The following is a 23398-nucleotide window of genomic DNA, read 5'->3' as shown; positions in this document are numbered from 1 at the left end:
CATACATGGCCGCTCCCATGTATAAGGGGCTTGCCTTTCCATTATGGGTCCATAACACGCCTACATGGCCTTGGATTGGAAATGATGACAGCTAGTGCGGTGGCTGCAATAGAAATAAACTGCTAATGTTTTGAACATCCGTCGCCATGGTTACTGGGATGTTATTGCCAGAGGAGAAGTTGCAGATCACCACTTAATGGAAATGCAGTCATCTCGACATTGTGTTTTATCAGCAATTTGAAAGTATCGCTTAAGTTTTGTCTGCGTACACAACATGCCCATGGTGCGTCAGAGGCAATGTGATTGTTTGATTTAAGTTTGATTTTGAGTTTTGCTGAAAAATGGCCACTACACTGTCTAAACATTGACTGGACCAGGATCTGCAGTCTAAAGTGAGTCCTCCCACACTGATCCTGTAGGTGCTGAACCAAACAGAGGACCACCGTCAGCGAGTGCTGCAGGCTGCCTCCAAGACCATGCGGGTGTGGTTCATCAAAGTGAGGAAGATGAAAGCCATCTACCACACACTCAATCTGTGCAACATTGACGTCACCCAGAAGTGTCTGATTGCTGAGGTGTGGTGTCCTGTCTCAGACCTGGACTCCATCCAGTTCGCTCTGCGCAGAGGGACTGTGAGTTTTTTTTGTTGTTGTTTGGTTTAACAATTTTTGGTTTACAATCTTTACTTATATTGCACTTTTCAAGATTAAACACAAAGTGCCTCCAAGATTAAAAGATTAACAGTATAATAATAAAATATCATAAAACCATGTAGCCCCTCCCCCACCCCCTTTATGACATACCAAAGTGAGGAACATTAAGAACGTACAGAACAGCACCGCGTACATGAAAAGATGGGGGTGCAAGTACAAAAAAACAATTTCATAAATAAATAAGTAAAATGTAGAGAATAGAATTAGGCTCATATAAGCAGCTAAAATTAAGAATAAATGATACAACCACATGTATTAGCAGATAAGATGCTAATAAAGGAGAAAAGGATATGTAAAACAGGTTGAATGCCAATAAAAGAACAAACAATTACATTTAAAACAGGTAAAAGTGCAAATTATATGGAAGTGCATAAAATGATCACATGGGGAAACTAAAACAAGACCACTATAAAATGCAATGACAATGACAAGTTAAAAAAAAAACAACTTTAGAATACCATCAAATGATAATATTAAAGGTATGCTTTCTTGTAAAAGTGAGTTTTGAGGAGGCACTTAAAAGCTCACTCACTTTTATGTAATTTGATCACACCAATTAGAGAAAATTAAATTACAAGTACTGAAGACAAAGCTTACACCCAACATATAAACATTCATTTCAGTTTGAATGTAAATCTGGGTCATGATGTAGTGTGGAGGTTTCTGTTAGTCATCTGGTCTCACCGTTTCAACACAGGCAGCATGTGACTGATCAGTGAGGACTTTATTTGACAGGAGAGAAGCGGCTCCACAGTGCCGTCCATTCTCAACAGGATGCAGACCAAGCAAACGCCACCAACCTTCAATAAGACCAATAAGTTCACATCTGGCTTCCAGAATATCGTGGATGCTTACGGCATTGGGAACTACCGGGAAATCAATCCAGGTTATACACTTACTCATTTATCTACAACTGAATTCATTATTCATCATGTATTTGAATATTATTCATTCATTCATTCATTCATTCATTCATTCATTCATTCATTCATTCATTCATTCATTATCTGTAAGTGCTTATCTTGCTCGGGGGTGGTGGTGGTGGTGGTGGGTGGGGGGGTGTCCCAGCTGACACTGGACAGGTCTTAGAGACAGATAACCATTTACACTCATATTCATTGGTGATTTGGGCAATTTATGGCACATTAATACACCTTTATGTGCGACAATACATACATCAGTTTCAAATGTTGTAGATGTCACTGCCCTCATACTTCCACACTTGCATCTTTTATTTTGGCATAAATATAGCCAATACATGGCACTAGAGGGCAAAGTGAAAAGTTTCAGACAACAACAAACAAGGTGACGGTGAAGACGGTCGTAATGATGTACCTTTTAATGGAGGCAGTGTGGTAGGCCATTACAAAATACAAGGTGGATTTATTTGTATGAATTTTTTAGTTTAAAAAATAAAAAATAAAATTTGTCCCTAAATCCGGCTACATCTTTTTGGCGTGGAAGGAGGAGTTGAGGAGGCTCACACTCTCACAAAGAAGCTGCTCCATAGTCTGGTGGTTCAGCAGCAGATACTTCTGTATCTTTTTCCAGATGGCAGCAGGGTGCACAGACTGCGTCTGGGGTGGCTGCTGTCTTTCAGTATCCTTTGGGCTCTGTGCAGATACTTCACCGAGCTCAATGATGCTTTGTAGAAGGGAACCAGTGATGTTCTGGGCAGTTTGAATCCTTCCTGTCTTGGGCCGTGCATTACGTACATAGGGATATATGGATAAGAATTCTTTTCACTTTATCCACAAAATTTAATACTGACTGATATTTTACTGGCTGAATATTTGAGTGTTTTTGGATGTTTGAGGCTTGTTGTGTGATGCATTCTTCCTGTGTGTCACCTGTCACAGCTCCATACACTATCATTACTTTCCCCTTCCTGTTTGCGGTGATGTTTGGTGATATGGGTCATGGCTTGCTGATGACCTGTGCTGCCCTCTACCTGGTCATCCGAGAGAGCCGCCTCCTCGCCCAGAAGAGTGACAATGAGGTACAGTAAGGCATGAACAACTGATCCACCAATCAAAAGCTTTACACACAGTACACATTCAGAATTAGAGACACACACACACACACACACACACACACACACACACACACACGTGTTTTTCCTGAGTTGTTGTATCTCTCTGTAGATGTTCAACATGGTGTTTGCTGGTCGCTACATCATCCTGCTGATGGGAATCTTCTCCATGTACACCGGGATCATTTACAACGACTGCTTCTCCAAGTCACTCAACATGTTCGGCTCTGGATGGAGCGTTAGGCCCATGTTTGGCCCCAAAGGAGCCAACTGGTCGTAAGTCAGCCACCAACTCTGTTTGGACTGAAACTGCCTTCATGTTTGTTTTTTTTGTAAATATTTTAACAATTGTCCTAAAAAATCAAAGGAATAGTTTGGGAAATGGGCATCTTTGCTTTTTTTTGAGAGTGAGATGAGAAGATGGATGTCAGTCCAATGTCTGAACAGGGCTGGAGTCAGGACATGATTAGCCTAGCATTGCATGAAGACTGGCCGCAGGGGAAACAGCTCTGTCCAGAGTGAAGAAATAACCAACCAACACCTCTAAAGCTCGTTGATTAACAAATTGAATGTTTGTGGTTTGGGGGAAGTTGCAAGCTGGAAGCATTTCTTTGCAGAACAACGGTAGGTGCAGTGACCTCCGGAAGTCTTGTTGTCACAGCAGCCTGGTTTGGTACCATCGTGTCTGTAGAGTAACATGTACTAAAACCTGAACTAAGAACTTCCTGAACTGAAAAAAGTCGGAAATTATTGACCTGTTCAGGACGTGCAGGTGCTCAAAGTTAATCCTTACAAACCTGGAGCAACATCACTTTTCCTGTGCTGCTTTCAGGCACCTTTTTAAAGCTTGTCTTAATGCATTATCTTTCAAAAACATGGAAGAAAGGCAATGAGCAACATGGTATGAAATGTTTCATGGAAAATTCTTTTTTTTTTAAGTTGGGGGAAATATCTTAAGAAGAAAGACAAAAGCTAGGGAAAAACTTAATTTATTATTATTGTATTGTATTGTGTTATTGTGTAAATTGTCAGGTAATTTTCTTGTACTTTAAACTAATTTCTTGCTATTTGGGGTAAATCCGGCAGCTGGACTACAAGCCCACAGCATGTAAATAACTGGTTTTATTTCAATACATGGATTCATTTCCTGCTGATGTGTCCCCAGGTTCACAACACTTGATGAGAATGCAGTTCTGCAGTTAGACCCAGCTATTCCTGGTGTGTTCAATGGGCCGTATCCACTCGGAATTGACCCGGTAAGAAGATCTGTACCTTCTTCGAACAAAAATAAACACTGTGGTTTATTTTGACACAACCACCCACCCACTCACACGCACCATCCTGTTGCCCCAAGTGCTACGGTCCGAGTGTGGTCTAGTCAGCTGCTGAAAATAGCCTACAAAAAATCACTCTTTCCTCCTGTTTGAGTGATATTTGTTAAAACATACAGTGACCAGTTTCAGGAAACAGTTGAGACTTAAAAAAAAACAATTCAAATATAAATGTGTGAGCTGTTGGAATTGTGAAAAAATGACATTTTCAGTAGGAACCCACAGGCTGAGTGATTAAATAACTGCAGAGAGAGAGAGAGATCCCAATAAACTCGGTTTACGTTTGTGCAACAATGCAAAATAAAGAGTCTCACCTTGGCTGGTTTCAAAGATTTGACTTTGTTGTGTAATCTGTGCAGATCTGGAACGTTGCCACCAACAAGCTGACCTTCCTCAACTCATTCAAGATGAAGATGTCTGTGGTCCTGGGTGTCATCCACATGCTGTTTGGAGTGACTCTCAGTCTCTTCAACCATCTGTAAGTACCACACTCAGCTCCAAAGGCTTGGACCCCAATATTCGGCTTTTCAAATATTCACTATCAATAATCGAATAATCTTAGATTAGTTTGAGTTAGTCTGCTCTGCTTCAGTTTCACAGGGCTTTGTCGGGTTATTATGGGTAGTTTGAGTGTATATAATAATTTGTTTATTATAATAAAAAATTGTAACAAGCTGTGTAATGTCACAAAAAGGGCACAGAAAGGTTATTGAAGCCAATACTCCTCAGGAGTTTTGCTTGTTAAAAAAAGACACTATTACTATACTATTACTATATTCCCTTCAAAGGTCATAGGAAATGACATTTAATACAGTTTTTCTTAAGCACACATTGCCCCCAGAACACACCTCTTGTTCCTCAGGAAACACTGTTACTTACTGTTATCCAACTGAATGTATACAATGACACTGATGGAATATACTGACACAAAGAGCTTGGTTGGAAACTATGCCAGTGCTGTCTAACCTTCATATTCACCTGTTGGTCTATGATATGTTCACTGCAGTCCAACATCAGCAAAGTGAAACTCAACAAATGTCATCTTCGTCTCTTCATAAGATGTTCTTGGTGTGTATTGGTAACTGACCTTCCTGCACTGCAGGTACTTCAAGAAGCCGCTGAACATCTTCTTAGGTTTCATCCCCGAGATCGTCTTCATGTCCAGTCTGTTTGGCTACCTTGTCCTGCTGGTCTTCTACAAGTGGACAGCCTATGATGCCTACACCTCTAAGGATGCGCCCAGCCTGCTCATCCACTTCATCAACATGTGTCTCTTCAACTACGACAACACCTTCAGGCCACTCTATGCAGGACAGGTGCTCCCCCCCCCAGCCCTCCGTCCACCTCTAGCTTCATGCACCCCCCTCCTGCATTACATCAGTTAACCTATGGTAGAGAGGTGCTCAGCAGCTCATAGTAAACACTAATAATGCTATATTTCAATTTAGCGACAAGCGACAGTTCCGGGGTTCAAGCCAGCACAGACCTTTAAAACTTGAAAACTGTGAAGGATCAAGAGCTTTGATAGTTTAGGAAACCTGCATTAAAGATAAAAAACACTTTTAAGACAATCAAACAGATGCTCATTCATTTAAATACAAATCTCTACAAGGCCACCCTTTTCTGTTGCTTCCTATTGGTCAATTTCAGAAACATTTTGGGAAGAAGCAACAATGTTAAAATGTGAAAAAAATCACCTAGTTTGGTGATGTTTGATTAAATCCTCACTGATTTCAAAATGTTTTACACGTGTGGCTCAACATTAGAAATTAACATACGCTGCAAGTTTTGTAACAATTGGAAAAACAGTTTCTGATTTATAGTCTTGATTTGTGTTCTGCTACACCCATTTTTGTGCCTCCCCCCAGTGGTCAATTTGATTAAGACTTTTAGGATATGTTGCTAGTACTAATGTAGACATTTTCTGCAAGTCTTGTGATGATTGGCTCAACAGTTATAGAGTTAAATCTATCAGTCTGCTGAGCCACACCCAGATCTTCTGGTTAATAGACTCAAAATAGTGATAAATCTAGTCAGACTGGACTTCTGTATCGAGTTTCAACTCAATCCGACTCACTGTGTGTGGGGTGTGGCCTAAATAAAACTGGTCGTAATGACAGTACCCCCAGGTGGGCAATCGGAATTATATTTCTTGAGCAGTATTTGCACAAAACTTCCAATCATTGATGAAAAATTCACCTGTCTACAATGTAACTTGTCATGGGACTTTTTGAAACATTTCTGATGAAGAGGAATAATAATAAATCAGCACAAAACCAATAGTTTCAACCATTTGGAATTGAACCCATAATTCAACATAATTAAATATACTATAAATATATGGTTACCTTCCCTATCACCCTATCAACAGAACAACCCTAAAACTTAAATTAAAAGCAGAGAACCAGTTAAATGAGTCCATTTTATTAGCTGGCTGTGGCTACACATTTTGACAAATATCAGGTATCAATTAAACACGATTGCCATTGGCACTGCAAGTCTTTTTTTAATATTCATGTTTTACTTACATAAACAATATTTTCAGTTTCTCCTGCACTGTATTGTTAGGCAGCTTAAAAGTGTAGAAAATAAGCAAACAAATGTAACATGTACCTGTGTTGCAAGAAAGCAAAGGAAAGGTTTTATTTGGTTGAGAAAAAAGACTCAGATTGCTTTGTTTTTTCTGTGCCAGCAGTGAGACAGAGGACTGAATCAGGCCTCAAAAGGATCTGTCCAGAGAATTATCATTTTCTCATCACTGCTCCATATCACCAACACTTTGTTAACCTCTCTCTGTTTGAATCTGTAGATGGGGATCCAGGTTTTGTTGGTGCTGATTGCCCTTGCATGTGTACCCTGTATGCTGATTGTGAAAACTATGGTGCTTCGGCGTCAGCACCTGTGGAAAAAGCACCTGGTATGTGGATCTGACCCCACCTTTAACTTAACTGCCACCTTTGATGAATAACATTTATAACCTTTGGTATAACCTTTTTTTCACTCCTATTCTGCCATTCATTTCAATGCACATTGTACGGTGTAATGTGGTTGGTTGTGTTGTCATGAAAAATGCTTAAAGCCTGCCTTGGAAACGCTCTTATTTTGGTGGAAAATTTAGAAATACTTCACAGACAGAAGGCACCCTAGCAGCTGATGATCTGCCACTTGTTTTCACTCATATTTGAAAAGTTCTTAGCCAAAATGACACATATCCAACAAATTTGAATTACTTAGTAATAAGTGATTTACTTATCAGCCTGGCACTACCATTGCACTCAATGGTTGTCTTTAACCTCAAAGAAATGCAGTTCCATCAGGCCCCAAATCACAATTTGTCTCAAAGGGGTTTACAGCGTACAACATCCCTCTGTCCCCCGGAACCTCACAGCAGATAAGGAAAAACTCCCCCCAAAAAACCATTAAATAGGGAAAAAGTGGTAGAAACCTCAAGAAGAAACCTCTCTTCCAGGATGGACAGGCATGCAATAGATGTCTTATATACAGAACAATAAAAATACATTTATATATGACAAAATGACTCACAGAGGGAGAAAGAGAGAGAGGGAGAGAGGGGAGAGAAGCACAGCAACAATAATAACAATAATGACTATAACAATAGAAATATGAATATTAATAAATGTAGTTTATGATAGTATGTATTATATTATATTATAGTATATGTATGTGAAAATAATAATTATATGTGTACAATAATAATGGAGGTATGACTAATAATATATAGCAGTAGTTGTTGGCGTCGGGCAGGACCACAGCATCAGTGCAACCACGACCCACGATTCCAGGCACAGCCAAGATCTGAGAAACCTACGAGACAAGAGAGTGTAAAGGCTCTGGAGAGGAAGCTGAGTAAGTGTTATGCAGATTAGGCCTCTATCAGCCTAACTAGGGGCTGGTCCAAGGGAAGCCTGAGCCAGCCCTTGCTATAAGCTTTATCAAAAAGGAAAGTCTTAAGTTTACTCTTAAATGTGGAGATGGTGTCTGCCTCTTGGACCGAAACTGGAAGATGGTTCCATGAAAAAAGAGCCTGATAGCTGAAGGCTCTGGCTCCCATCCTATTTTTGGAGACTTCAGGAAACACAAGTAACCCTGCATTTTCGGAGTGAAATGCTCTGGTAGGAAAATAGAGAACTATAAGCTCTGAAAGATGTGACAGAGCCTGACCATTTAGAGATTTGTAAGTGAGGAGAAGGAGTTTAAATTCAATTATGGATTTTACAGGGAGCCAGTACAAAGAACCTAAAACAGAAGAAATATGATCCCTTTTCTTGGTTCCCATTACACAGTACACATACCGCAGCATTCTGACCAGTTGGAGATTCTTGACAGAATAGTTAGAAAGACTGGATGAGGATGTTGCTAGTGACTTGATGACCCAGCAGGAAGTGTTAAAGAAGTCATATTTAGACCAGAGTGTCTCCACCGTGCCAGGCTGCTTTCTTCAGAATGTTTCTTGAGGTTTAAGCAGAACCAGTGAGCGGTGTCATGTTTCACAAGTGGTGGCTATCTTTCATTGTGGAATGAAAGCCTTCACTCACTGTATTGGGTGCCCTGTTACTTTCAAAAACTGAAGTAAATTAAGAAAGCGTTGAAACTAAGGCTTGCTTTAAACTAGACACAGCTCTTGTGGCTTTTGTATCTAGTCCCAGAAGAGGGAAGAAACCCCTGCAGAGAATCTAGAGCAGTCTTTAGAGCAAACAGGCGTGTCCTCATCATGCACCGGACTCACCCAACAGGGCACGCAGAAGTTCGGAGGAGTGCGGGTGGGCAACGGGCCCACGGAGGACGAGGCTGGCATCATGGACCACGACCAGCTCTCCCAGCACTCAGAGGAAGGAGATGAGGTGAGCCCAAGAAATATTACCACACATCACCAAACACACATTCCATCCTCTTCCACACCTTAACTTAGTTTGGTTCAAGCAGGATTATAATGGTGTCTAAGCTTTCACTATTATATATGGACTACTCTCTACAGTCACTCGTATGTGGGCTCACTTATGAACATGTGGTCTGCTTTATAATCATTTTAATTAAACGGTAACTTTGGTATTTTTCAACCTGGACCCTATTTTCGCATGGTTGTGTGTCTAAATGACTAATGGGACAAATTTCCTGCATCAAACCCACCAGACTCCCTTGAAATAAACGATAACTGAAGCACGAATAGAGACAATATGTTGTCACATCTTACTGAGTGAATCAAGAGTTTATTTTAACCCTTTGAAACCAGAGCAAATTGGTTTGATTTCTTTTAAAAGAATGGGGAGAAGGCAACATCAACTGAATAAGATGTCCCAAAATTAAAAAAAAGAAGTTAAACAGTTACAAGGAAATTACCTAAAAATAAGCACAAACAATTATAAAACCAAAAACAAATTATCTTTCTGTCTGTCTGCCTGTTTATATATCTCCGTGTGTCCGTGTGTGTGTGTTAATTCGTTATATGTTTTCTATAACATAATTTTTAATCTAAAGTTATTATAATGATAAATATCAGAATGTTTTGGATAATATTCTAATACTCCCACAGTTTGTAGAACTAATTTTCAAGTAATTGTCACCTGGTATCTTGTCACCTTTTAGTAAGTTCTTGCAATTTTTGTGACCTTTTTCACTATGTTTTCAAAAAAAAATCAAACCAGTTAGTTTCAAAGTGTCAAAAAGCTTGTGAAAGGTGTCACAAGAAAACTGATGATGATTCAGGTTTCAAAGGGTTAACCAAACCAGAGTTTATGATTGTTGCAACAGTGGAAAGACAAACCAGGACTGTTGATTTAAGTTCTGTTATTCTGTGGACTGTGAATGAAGTGTGTTTTACATTGATAAAATGAATTTTGTTTGGTTTTTTGGTTTGATGATTGCAATTTCAGGTCTGTTTCTGGTTAAACTTAAAGACTCTTACTCTTTAACAAAAAGGTCCAACTCTGGAAGGATCTTTCAGCAATTTTGTCAGACACTTAGAATAACAATCTTAGCCTGTCAGTGGCAAACACTTTTTCCTGTCAATTTGACACAGAAACATGGGAAAATGAGTCCAGGTTGAAAACTGCCATAAGTTAACTAAGAACAATAGATTCAACTCAGTGTGGTTCCAGCACTTCCAGACTCAGATGGTCAAAAACGTATAACTCACACATAACTGAATTAAAATCTCCTTTCTCAGCTCATTCAACAGCTTCACTCCCTGTTGTACCTTCATGTCAGAGAGCAGTCTGTTCTCCTGAGTAGTAACAGGAGATGAGGGCAGAGTGGGCACATCAGCATGCAGAGAGAGAGGCAGGGCAGGGATGGACCGCAGCAGATAAGAGATGGATTTTCCATTTCAGAAACATAAACAGCGAAGTGGTTTTCATGAGAACCAGCAAGTGGAATTAATGAAAATACCACCCAGATGTTTTGTGTGGGTGACTCAGAGGTTTGGTTTCTCCCAGGTCTCCCACATAATAAATCTCTGAGTGTTTATGTTGCGATAACACATTACATAACTGTAATGTAATAAGGCTGCATTTTGTCATCAGTGTTCCAAGCGTATGATATTCATGCAGCCTGGTCTTATCAACAGGGTTATGGGATTTAATATTGCATAATGTTGAGAGCAGCAGCTGACTGTGAGAATATCAGGTTGGAGAGTTAACTGAATACTGCAGAAAACATTGACAGCCAGGTAAAGTGACTGGTGCTGGTTTAGAGGATCAATCTGTCTGTTCCCCTTTTCTCTCAGGTTTTGTCTGGAACTTTTAAATTTTGTTAATAAATAGCACTGACCTTAGAGCTTCTAATTGGTGGTTGCTGGCAGTGCTGGTATTTGAGAGTTTCAGCTGTCGTTCACTGGATTAGATCAGCACCTTAGTTCACAGTTTCGGGCATGCTGTAGAGCTCTGCACGGTTCCTAAACTGAGGCCTACACCTGGCCATATGCACATCTTTAAGGTTAGGGTTTATCAAATCTGCCTTAATATTCACATACCCAATTTATATTGAAAAATGTAATAGGTCACTGTAATCTTTTCTGCTGTCTATACTTGCTGTAAAGTGATATAAAGGTAACATAAGTATACTGTAAGAGGTGGAGCTTAACCCTTTAAAATCTGAGCAAGTTGACTTGATTTATTTATTATTTTATTTTTTCAAAAAACACTGGAAGAGAGCAGTGAACAATGAAAAAATAACTCAAAAATTAGCACAAAGAATCAAAAGGAAAGAACAAGAAAATTACCTTACATTTGGGGAAAAAAACCATTATTATTAGTAGTAGTTGTAGTAGTACTAGTAGTAGTAGTGTTAGGATTATTGTTATTGTTATTGTTACTATTATTATCATTAATAAAAAAAATTTAAAAAGATAAGGAAAGTTAAAAAAAATAAGGGTATGACCTGGAAAAAGTGCTTAAAAATTATAATAATTTGTAGCAGAAATTTAGGTATGTAATACTGATCATTACAAATGTAGTTTTCCCAGGCTTTTTTTATTTCTTACCTAGGCATGATTCCCTAGCGTCTCGTAAATAATTTTCTAAATGTACTTATTTCTCATTTCTTACCAAGTTGCTGATTGCCCTTTTCCCAAGTTTTTGGAAAAAAAATCAAACAAATTTGCTCAGGGCTCAAAGGTTTAAATAACTGTGAAAGGCAATTGAAAGCATCACCAGAAAAATAATGTTGCTCAAGGTTTTAAAGGGTTAAAATCCACAGTCTTTGGTTTGTGCAGAAACACACAGACAGAAATATCTCAGTTATATATGAAAATAAGCCAGAGAAAGCCCAACGTGTGCACAACAAGGTGGTGCAAACTCTAGATTCTAGTGAAACCAACTGCAGACAAACTGTAAGATTGAACCCTGTGGATAGATGCAGTTCCTGAATTCCACCACTAACCTTTGACCTTTGCTTACTTTCAAGCACTCAGAGGAAGAGCCGGTAAGAAAACCTGTGTTTTGGAATCTTCTGAGCATGTCTGGATGCTGTCTTCTGCATCTTGTCTGATGTGTTTGTACCAAGTGTTGCTCTTTGTGTCTTTGAGCTCTGGTTGCTCTGTGTGAACCTCCTGTACTCGTACACTGTCCTCCTCCCAGCAGCAGGCATGTCTGTGTGTGACTGTAAAGATGGATCTTTTTGTCTGTGAAAAGCTCCGCTGCAAGTCATCTAGTCAGATGCTTATCTTTTAAGTGTTGATTTTCAATATATGTATTTTTTAAAACGTAAAAAATGAACAACTGCTGAGATGCACAACAATTTATTTCCAGAAGACTTTTATACATAGCAGGATCGTACCTGTAGTGTAATTTGTTTAGACAAGGCAAAACAATTGTGATGAATCAAGAAAATGACAACTGATTTGAATTTCTTGACATTTATTTATTGTTTGTTTAACGTTTTGAAACCAGAGCAAATTGGCTTGATTTATTTTAAAAACAAAAAAAGGCAAGAAAACCTAAGACAACATGCCCCAAAATTTGCAAGAATTTAAAAAGCAAAAACAAGGAAATTACTTAAAAATGTGCATAAAAATAACAATTCTGAAACATGAATTTAAATAAATGATTATATGAATTATATATATAGTTTTCTAGACATTTTCCCCTAATAATCATCTAAATCTACTAATTTGTTGTAATTTAGAGAATATCTATTGCCAAGTTGCTCATTTTGTCCATGTTTTTGAAAGAAATCAAACCAATTACCAAGTGTAAATACCTCTGGAAGGTACGTGAATGCAGCACAAAGAAGTGATGGCAATCCAGGTTTAAAAGTCTTTAACAAGTGAAACTTTTGGCAGGTTTCCTCACTTGGAAAATATGTTTTAAGTCTTAATGAGACTTAATGACTTGTAAATATGGATATTTTTTGACTGTCTTTAAATAGAGCTGATGCCAAGACCAGGAGGTAGGATCAAAGACTAATGCAAGTATGAGCATTTTTTTGAGTTGAAGGGAGGACCAAGTCAAAAGGAGGGTTGAGTGTGAGTTATAATGAGTCTAAAACAAAGAAAACACAGTGGCCAATCAGTATTCCCGGTACTGCTGTCTTATGTCGGATTTCATACTACACAATATCTGACATAATCACGTTCAGATTAGGTGATTATTTAGTTTGTTTCCATCCAAACGAGTCAAAACACTCACAAGGCGAAGACTAATTCCCACAAGATGGAAACATGAGTTAAAAGACAAAACACCCCAGAAACTAAGGCAAATCTGAGACGTAACAAACATGAGACCAGCACAAGTCCAAAAAAAAAAACAGCTCTGCTCTTAAAGCCTCTTGAAACATGGCTTGAAATAATAAGGAAGTTGAGTGTCTCATTAACCATCTACAAATACCAGAGTGAAAATAAAAGTTCCCATCTATTAGAAAAGCAAGTTGAAAACAGTTATTTTGAGGATAACAGCATTTTCCAGGTTGTGTGGGCGTGGCAGATCACTTTTTGATTGACACCTCCTTGGATCCCACCTTTGTCAACTGTCTCTTGTCTCCATGACAACAGCCATGGAGCAAAGCAGAGTTGGCGTGGTACAGCCCTATCTGTTCCAGCCCTCTGACTCTGACTGCGTTCCTAAATCCAATCTGACGCTCTGCGCTAAATTGAGAGAGCTGTTGTTTGACGTTTAAGTTCATCACACAGTCACTCTGTTGGGCACTTTGCTGTTCCATCTCCCCAGACAGAGTGCCCAGAGTGTGATCTGAAACTCCCAGAATGCACTGCTCTGGATAACCGAGCTGTACATTCCAGCAGTGCTCCAAATTTACCAACAGTCCAGTTTGTGCCCGAATGCGCTCTAACACTGTGAGTGTTTTTGAACACACCCTATTGAAAGAAGCGTTGAGGGATTTCAGTTTGACATGTTATATTAGTATCAACTGACAGCTGACTTGGAATTTTTGATTGTCTTTATCCAGTGACGTGATATGGATCAGGGATAACCATGCCAAAATAAACGCAGCTTCAGGAAACTGTGTAAAAACTCAAATTATAGTATTTCAAATTTGGATTGAGGCTAATGTCTGATCATTTTTTATGCTTTTTTCATGCATGTAAGACCGAAAACAACATAAGAAAGATTTGGGTGATTTGGGTACTCAGAGGCTTTAAAAATACACTCTTACTCAAGTGGCTGTTACTGTGGTCTCTGTAGTACTACAACCCTGCTTTTGAAATGTGCTGTAATTTAACTTTGGGTCAGCACCTGAGTTTTCCTTTGTCCTGCAGTTACAAATCAGACTGAAAGCATCTGTGAATGCTGGACACTGTTTGACTGAGCTGTTTATCATGTACATGATAAATGTACAGTGTGAAATCATTTGGCTCTTTAGCTGAAATGTTTATTGCCAAACATTGCCAGTGCGAGCGTCTGGTCTCAGTGCATTATGCCTTAAGCATGTAAGCCTTCGTTGTTTTCATTAGCCACTTGTCGGAGGCCCTTTGAATAGAAACAATGAGTGCTGCTTCCATGAACTCTATGTCACGGCTCCAAGGACAAAAGACAAGCATGGAAAGAGGAAACCAGACCAGCACAAAGCCAAACCCAACAAGCACCACTCAGAGCAGCAGACTCCCATGAAAGCCCCCCCCCCCCGGGAAGGCTCGCCTTGCTCCAGGAAGAAGAGAACGAAGGAACTGTGTTGGCTTTACAACACACAAACAAGTTGTTGCACTGTGATCTCGCTCAGGGGAAACGCTTTGCTCTTTGTTTTCTGCCCGATCACAGCTGAGGGCTCGGGCAGGGGTCAAAGGTCAACACTGACACTCATTAGGATGATAATAGAATTTCCATTCCAAGTCATTCCCATGCTTCATGCCATTTTGACTGTCCAGTTGTTATTACTGGCCACATTGTGAAAAGCAGAGCAGGGTGATAATCATCTCTCCAAGCTCAGGAGAAAGTAAAGTGTTTGTTTTACACATCTCAGTTGATAAGCTCGGATGACGTGTGTGTATGTAATGACATACCAGAAATTCTATTGTTTTAGTCTTTTTTTTCCTGCATTGTTTACTACTGTAGTCATCACGGAAAACATAATACTGTTAATGTGATAAACAGCTGTTTAATTTATACTCATTTTTTTAGATATTTAAAGAAACACTATCTTAAAACGTCAGTTTAGACAAACACACATAATACTACTGAGAGTAAAAGCTACACTTAGCAGAAATATCTTGAGGGGAAATACAGACAAAAGAATTACTGTCCTTGAGGGTACTTTCCATTTTACATGACAAAGTTCACTTGAAATACTTAGCACTGCTTAGCCTGTGAAAACAGCTGCATGGTGTCCTCTGGGGCTCCAGATGAGCTGTGATATCTCTGAGATATGACATTACCAGGTACTTTTTGCTTTGAGTTCAGAGACTGAAAACATATTTATTATTCTCTGACAGCTGGGGGGAGTGGTTTTTCAAAGACATGCATTTCATTTTGTCAGCTACTGTAATTTTGTTGTTCTTTACAACATCTATTGCATGTCTGTCCATCCTGGAAGAGGGATCCCTGCTCCCTCTTGAAGGGTTCTTTTCTTAGTCATTGTGAGGGACTAAGGACAGAGGGATGTTGCATGCTGTGAAGTGTGATTTGTGAAAATGGGCTTTATAAATAAAATTAATTGAATTGAATCCCCAGACAAAGAGGATCTAATAAAAAGTGCAGGTGGAGAAGTGTAGGTTCCAGTGTTGTTTTTTGTTTTGTTGGGTTTTTTGACAGCCTGCGCAGCACAAATATGGACTTTCTTTTTGTATGTTGTGAGACTTAATGAAAGTTCAGTATTTACTCACTGCAGTGCCTCATTAATGCTCCTGAAGAATACATATGTGCTTGCTTCAGTGGCGATATCAGATGGTAGCAAACTTTTTAAAGCTCAATGAGGACAAACAGAGATTCTTGTGGTAGGTGCCAAGGCACTTTTCTGTCTTTGTTACCTCCATTAGCATTAACTCCTTTAACATCTAGACTGTCATGTTGGTTGCTTTAAAAAAAAAAACTGAGGGGAAAAAAGGCAATGAGCAACTTGGCATAAGGTGCCTGGCAAACTACAAGAAATTAGCACATATTGACACTGATGGAATATACTGACACAAAGATGGAATATACTGACACAAAGAGCTTGGTTGGAAACTATGCCAGTGCTGTCTAACCTTCATATTCACCTGTTGGTCTATGATATGTTCACTGCAGTCCAACATCAGCAAAGTGAAACTCAATGACACTGACAAGAATATGACCTGAAAACCTGTTGTTTTTTTTGTTTGTTTGTTTTAAAAGGACAGATTAAAGAGAGATAATGAGTATATTAAAAAAATAGGGGAAAATTCTCAGAAAATATAATAATATTTGTATGTGTAAAATTATGTCACAAACATATGTACACGTTTGTATATTAGCACTTTTTTCAGGTCTTTCCCTTTTTTAATCTTTTTTTGCTCATTTTCAGGTCATTTTCTTTCTTTCTGTTTAACAAATTGCGTGCTACATTTGAGTATTTTTTTGTTAAGTTGGACATTGCCTTCTCCTAGTTTTTTTTTTTTTTAATGCTCAGATTTTAAATGGTTAATTGAACTCCAACTTATTCAGAATGCTGCTGCCAAAGTTAAATAGTTTTAACTAAAACGCATCTCTGCCTTGGTGGCTCAGATCTGCTACAACAGTGTCTTCTTCTAAAAGCCGACGAAAAGCATCTTTTTGCACAAGCTTTTGGCTTGGTTGATTGTCTAACTGGTGGCACTTTACTTAAGAATCAGTGTTGCTGTCATTATTATCGTTAATATTATTATTAGTAGTAGTAGTATTGTTACTTAAATTGTTATTACTATTGTTCTTTTTTAACAAGCATTTATGTTTCCTTTTTGTGCCCTACCCTCTCATTTTATGTTTTATTTTAGTTTTTAGTATTTTAGTTTATATGTATATGGAATATTTTCCTATCTTGTATGTTCTTATTTTATATGATTTTCTTAGGTATGATGTTATTTTTATCTTAAGCACATTGAGTCTTGGCCTGTTGTAGGAAAAGTGCTTCTGTGATTAAACTGTACTATAAGCAGTGGAGACAAAATAAGTTTCCAAAAAGTTAGTTTGAAGTTGAAACTCTGTGGTGCAGTGGTGGCCTGATGGTTAGGGAAGTGGGCTTGTGACCTAAAGGTTGCAAATTAACCCTTCGGACTGGCATGATCGCAAGCAGTGCTTTCCCCTCATTCCCCTCCACCTCTGAGATTGTACCTTGAGTAGGGCTGCAGTGTTTGAAGGGCCCTAAGCTCCCTGTGAGGGGAGTAGTTACAGTAACAGTAATTGATAATCACTGCCACTGACCATCTTGTCTTTCCACCACAGTTTAACTTTGGGGACGTAGCTGTCCACCAGGCCATCCACACCATAGAGTACTGCCTGGGATGCATCTCCAACACAGCCTCCTACCTGCGCCTCTGGGCCCTCAGCCTGGCTCATGCACGTAAGTAAAAGCATGCACACACACACAGCCACACACACACACACCACACACAAGTATGTCAACACAAGTCATTGAGCAACTGAACAAGAAATGACCCAAAAATTACCAAGAAATCTGTAAAAAGTTAGAAGAAAATAACTAGAAATTAGCCACAAAAAGTAGATAGTGAAAAAATCTAAACAGGAAGTGACCTGAGAAAAATGCTGAAAAAATAAATTAAAAGTTTAATTTCTGTCAGATGATTTTATATAATAATGATAATAATTTAGTTTCCCTGATATTTTTCTAATATTTTCTAATGATTCTTACTCTCTCTGTTATGTAGTTTTTTTTATTCAGCTATTTTTCTGGTAAAAATTTGCAATTTATGGGACATTTCATTGCTGATTGTCTTTTTGTGAGAAATGTTTTTTGAAAGAAATCAAACCAAATAAGCGTAGTTTCAAAGGTGTGAATGCTTTTGAAAGGCATCTGAACGCAGGTAAATAAAACTGATGTCGATCCACGTTTGAAAGGGTTAAGGAGGTTGTAGATAAAGACTCTATTAAATCATATGCAGTTGCAGTCACTGTGAATTCAAAGATGCTTGATATGTATATTTGGTGTAAACCTATGTCTTTACTGTGTGTTTGCAGAGCTGTCCGAGGTGCTCTGGTCCATGGTGATGCACTTGGGTCTGTCCTCACGCAGCGGGGGCGGGTTTTTCGGCCTGTCTATCATCTTCTCGGCGTTTGCCACCCTCACTGTTGCCATCCTGCTGGTCATGGAGGGACTGTCAGCCTTCCTGCATGCCCTGCGTCTGCACTGGTAAGACACACATGAACACACGTGTAGTATATGTGCATATTTGCAAAGTGAGCACACTCTCACACCCGTTTACACACATGTCCAATGCTCAGAGCATACGGAGAAAGTAAACACTCTCACATGCCTACTAACTGAATCCCATATTAATAGAAAAGGTTCAGTGGGCCAGCAGGCTGTCACTGTTCACGTCTTGAACCAAGAATCTTTGCCAAATCTATACTGCTTCAGTTTAACATGCACCCGAGGAATGCCAACAAAATGAAACATTCCTGACACAAAGTGGTGTACCAAACTGTGAGTGTGCAGGCCTCCAGATAACCTCACACCCTCAAGCTCCATCGCCTCCTAGCACCACCTCCACCCTGTTGATTCAGCCAGAGTAAAGAGCACCGACACATAGGCAAGGCCACGCACAGACAGAACTGTGACACAACCAAACTGATGGGGTTACCATTGTCAGATACGGTCAGGCAACAGTTATACTTCATAAAATACATGTAGTACAAGGTATGTGGCGTAATTCGAACGTTAGAAGATAACGAATCATATTAATGAACATTTTTTCTGAGTAATAGTGTTTTGAGATGTGGACACAGACGTATTGCTGCTGATAACTATGAGGAGGAGGTGTTGTAAAAGTGGTACATGAGAAATGCTTGGCATCCCAGAGGGTAACATCCCTTTCAGCATTGAGTACACAATCCAGTGATTTATAAACACACAGGGACTGTTTCATTTACACAGGGAACTTCTCTGTCAGAGACTATGATGTATCAGGTCAAAATACATGTAGAGAGAGGTAAAAGTAAACCAATTCATCTGTAAAAATATCTGTATTTATATATCTCCCTCACCTTAAGTGGTATGCAGATAGTGTCTTACAATATATTTTTCTGCAGTTTGGGCCAATTAACCCTTTCATATCCTTAAATGTGAGTTTGGTGCATGTCAAAGGTAAGAAAGTCACCAAAATTAACTCTCAGGTTTTTTTGCCCCCGATCAGATTGGAGTCATTAAATATTGAGTATCTGCCGATACCAAGTCTTGATCTGATACTTGTTATTTTTTTCATATTATTATTATTATTATTATTATTATTATTATTATTATTATACAGCTGCACAGAACACACTTAAAGAAGGCCTCTTTAAAGTTATCAATCCAATAGCCTATGCTTGACAATATGAATAAATGAATACCTCTGCAATGCATTAGCCATATTATTATTATTATTATTATTATTATTATTATTATTATTATTATTATTATTATTATTATTATTATTATTATTATTATTATTATGTATTTATTTATTTTACAAAATCAAATATAAAATGACCATTTATCTTTTTGGGCTGCTTCTCCAGTGTTTGTTGCTTTGGTGCAGCCTGAGTCTGAGTTACTTGAATTAACTGTATTCCCATGAGTGTTAATTTTAGTTGTTCACACATTTTGGGGCAGATTGCACTTCATTAATACACAAGCCATGTTGACTTTTTGCTCACTGAGTAGTTGCAGTGGTGAGTGTGGTTGTAGTAAAGTCTGAACTGCTCTCCTCTCCTCCTCTGAGCAGGGCAGAGAAACACTGTGCGCTATAGTTAAAGGTAAAATGCCAGTCCCTCACACTGAGCTGAAATGAAAAGAGTGCTCATAACTTTGGTAAATAAATCATAAATCATAAATCATAAATTAACAGTCTCATACTGCATTTTTCTTTATGGTGTGTGGTGTTTTGCAGAGGGCGGGGCTTATCTGCTGCTCTGACACATGTAGTAACAGAGGGGAGACAGAGACAGCTGAGTGGAGGAGAGAGGACAAAGGTTGCGCTCTGCGTTGCTGTGCATTAAAATAAAGCACCTGTGTGACAGCTGACATTAAATAAAGGACCAGATCTACTAGAAATCACACAACAGGCTAAATAATCCCAATCATGAGCAGTCAAAACATGCCTTTTCTTTCCTTCACTCTTCTTCTGTTTTTGTTTGTCCTGGCATTCTTCTACAAATTTATGCCGTTTGACTTTTGGGTCAAAGACCGGCTTGGGGACTATGGAGCATGCACAGAATGCCTAGGCCAGTTCAGGTCCAGTTGAAGCGTATACATAAAAAGGGTAAACTGACCTTCCAGCTCATTATCTTGGCGTGTTAGTCTGAGTTCGAGACATTCGACTGACAATTTTAGTCAGACCAACATGTTTACATGTATTTTTTCAAGTTTTAGTCAGACTGACACAATGATTAATTTTTTATCTATCATCATGTAAATGCACTGAGTGTTTAGTGCTGGTTGATCACTACACAAAAAATATAAACTGATGTATCAGGGTCAAATTAAAGTAATGATATTACTCAGCTGTCTGTATTTCACAGGCTCGTCTGTTGCCTGGTTATGTTCTCAGTGAGCATCCATTTAGCACTGGCTGGTTTGTGGAAAATGGAGCTGAAATAAGGTGCCACCTGCTGCATTTCTGTTTGACAGACCATTCTTTTCAGTGCTATTAAGTGAAAGTAACAAGTGTATTTTCTTTAATCCATCTGGTCTGGTTCCTGTTTGTAAGACAGAGCCGTACGTCATGATTATGAGATGGATAAACAAAGACAGGGCCAGAATATCTTGTGTGTTTTTGTTGGACAGAGGTTTGGTGTTAATGCTTAACTGCTGCTCTCAGGGCTGATTGTTTGAAGTAGCTTGGAGTAGAAGCTGTCTGTGTCTTTCCTCGGTCTGTCTGTTGTTGCTGTAAACTAGTGGAAAGTGATCTGACCGCCTTTCAAATATGAGCTCAGCTGTCTTTTATCCATCCCGTGTTGTTCTTCCAAGGAGCCTACAGTATGAGTTGTATAATCCCACCTATCTGCCCTACACATGGGCTAGCTGCGTGTTCAGGCTGCAGGTCATGTTGTGCAAAGCTTTCCTGCAGACCAGAGTGTTGTGGAAGCAGGTGAATCAGCTGAGTGAACCTGAGACAATATTAATGCAGTCAGTCTAGAATAGGTGCGATTGAAAAGCTTAAGTTTGACTCGAGGCCAAACAACACACCCATGTCTGCATCAGCAGCTGTGGAGCATTTATTTATGACAGATCAGACATGTGGAGGCAACAAAGAGAACTCTCTTATTGAAATACCTTTATGAAATGACAGATATTTAGAAGTTGACCTCAGATCCCTTTTATACCATGCCAACAAGTGTATAGGATTGCTGTAAACCATGGCCTAATCGGAATAATGTTTGTTTATTTATTTATTAATGTAAAGGGGACCATGTACAGTTTAAAACATAAATGTCACTATTTGATGCACTGCACAATAACATAATAATATAAAGTTGTACAAAAAAGTGTGTGTGTGTGTGCGTGCGTGCGTGCGTGTGTGTGGGTGTGTGTGTGTGTGTGTGTGTGCGTGTGTGTGTGTGTATGTGTGTGTGTGTGTGTGTGTGTGAGCACGGCCCCACTATTTACTAGAGGGCCAAATGTGGATTAATCCACTGTTTGAAATAGTCCCCAAAGAATGCACTTTTTTCTTCTGTTTAAGTAACATTTGTAAAAAAAAAAAAAAAAAACAATCAAAAAAAAACTACACTGACCAGCTGATTAGGAGCCACAGGCAGAGATAGAAAGCATTGAGAGCGACTGTGACATTGTTATTTTGTGTCTGTTTTTTCACAATAAGAAATATAGGAAAGTGCTAAGAATCTGTAGTCTAAATTCTTTAAAGGAGCTGCACATGACATTCAGAGCATACATAAGATTCAACATCTGATTCAGGTTGTCTGACTGATGGGTGGGCACTACACTTCTGCACGACACTGTGGGTCAGGTCTGAGTTATCCGCAGTAACAGCCATATGAGCGCAGTGCAGTTCAGCGGCAATGTCCAGTGGGATACACATGCACACTATCACATGCATTATCCTGTGCGTAGCACCGAAATGTCTCTGGGAAATTGAACTTGCTTTGCCCGGGGGCCTCTTTTGCAAAATGGCAGGTGACCAGGGGCCAGTTGCAGCAGCCCCATACAGGATTTTAGGATGTTTCTAGAAGTTAGGGAATTTCTTGGAATTTAGGACATTTCTATTATTTTATGACATTAGGGGCTTAGCTGATGCTGTTTTATGTACTCTGGCACCTCATGTATACTAAAAGTACAAAAACAATCCCAGTGTGAATCGATTTATTTCTATTGTGAATTATAAAATGGTTGAGGGGCCACCTGGGATCCTATCAGGGGCCAGATTTGGCCTGCGGGCCATAAGATGAGGATCACTGGTCTACCCAAACAAGAACGGTGAAGTTCGGATTACAATACACACAAATACCATATTTTTATGAGGTTTCAAAATTCAGTGTTGGTCTGGTGTAGTGTTTTTTCACGGATAAGCTGTGAAGTTCAGCTGCAAAATAGAGTTGGAATTTAAATTAGAAAATTCAAATAACACGAAGAGAATAGAGTTCACAAAGTGATTCTGTCGATGATCTTTTCTCACATAAGTGACTGAAAAGGCTTCCAGTGGCCCACAGAGAGGGACCGTAGTTACACTGGGCAGCTCTCAGGCTCCAATGGGCATAACAGTATGGATGTGAGGCACTTTGTTAATAACGCAGCAGCATGTCGACTCCACAGGTCTCCGCTAAGGTTAAAAAGAGTAGTGGAGTATTTTTCACAGAGGTGAGTGAATGGAAATAGTCATGTTCAAAGTAAACAGCAGTGAACCTGGACCCTCTGTGCAGCCATCCACTCTTCACACACACATGCTGATGAGTTATCTGCACAAACACACTGACCGGTAAGCCCAGTTTAGTGTGTGTTAGGGACGAGCATTTTTTCAACCTCCACAGCTGTGTGGAGAGGCAGATGAGTGGATTTCTCATTTCTTTCCTCATTTTAAGTGTTGCCCTCTCACTGCTCTGGCAGGCCAAATATTTGCCACAACTGGGAGACATTCCTGGGCACTCCCCTCACTCCCAGAGGCCAGGAACCAGCAGGAGCTCCACAACCACACTTAGTTTTTTCCTCTTAAATAAAGACATCACAAGTTGTCAGGATTTGAGAATTACAGTTTC

At 39.2% G+C, this 23398-nt stretch overlaps 1 protein-coding gene across 2 annotated transcripts in view; it reads left to right on the top strand.

Annotated features, from left to right (window-relative positions):
• Positions 1 to 23398, top strand: part of LOC121958938 (V-type proton ATPase 116 kDa subunit a 1) — a 42414-nt gene that overhangs the window by 10122 nt on the left and 8894 nt on the right. Inside the window, exons 10-21 of one of the 2 annotated variants that reach the window (XM_042508124.2) lie at positions 420 to 632; positions 1449 to 1599; positions 2573 to 2712; positions 2858 to 3021; positions 3911 to 4001; positions 4436 to 4554; positions 5179 to 5392; positions 6886 to 6993; positions 8831 to 8938; positions 11997 to 12014; positions 17417 to 17534; positions 18170 to 18341. In XM_042508124.2, coding sequence (XP_042364058.1) covers positions 420 to 632; positions 1449 to 1599; positions 2573 to 2712; positions 2858 to 3021; positions 3911 to 4001; positions 4436 to 4554; positions 5179 to 5392; positions 6886 to 6993; positions 8831 to 8938; positions 11997 to 12014; positions 17417 to 17534; positions 18170 to 18341 — 1616 coding nt within the window. Of the gene's footprint in view, positions 1 to 419; positions 633 to 1448; positions 1600 to 2572; positions 2713 to 2857; positions 3022 to 3910; positions 4002 to 4435; positions 4555 to 5178; positions 5393 to 6885; positions 6994 to 8737; positions 8939 to 11996; positions 12015 to 17416; positions 17535 to 18169; positions 18342 to 23398 lie in introns of both variants that reach the window. The other variant, XM_042508123.2, reaches the window with a different exon arrangement.

This window comes from Plectropomus leopardus, chromosome 19, assembly GCF_026936395.1.
Source record: "Plectropomus leopardus strain MGB_pleo_1.0 chromosome 19, ASM2693639v1, whole genome shotgun sequence".
Taxonomy (NCBI): Eukaryota; Metazoa; Chordata; class Actinopteri; order Perciformes; family Serranidae; genus Plectropomus; species Plectropomus leopardus.
This window is presented reverse-complemented; position numbering and strand designations above follow the sequence as displayed.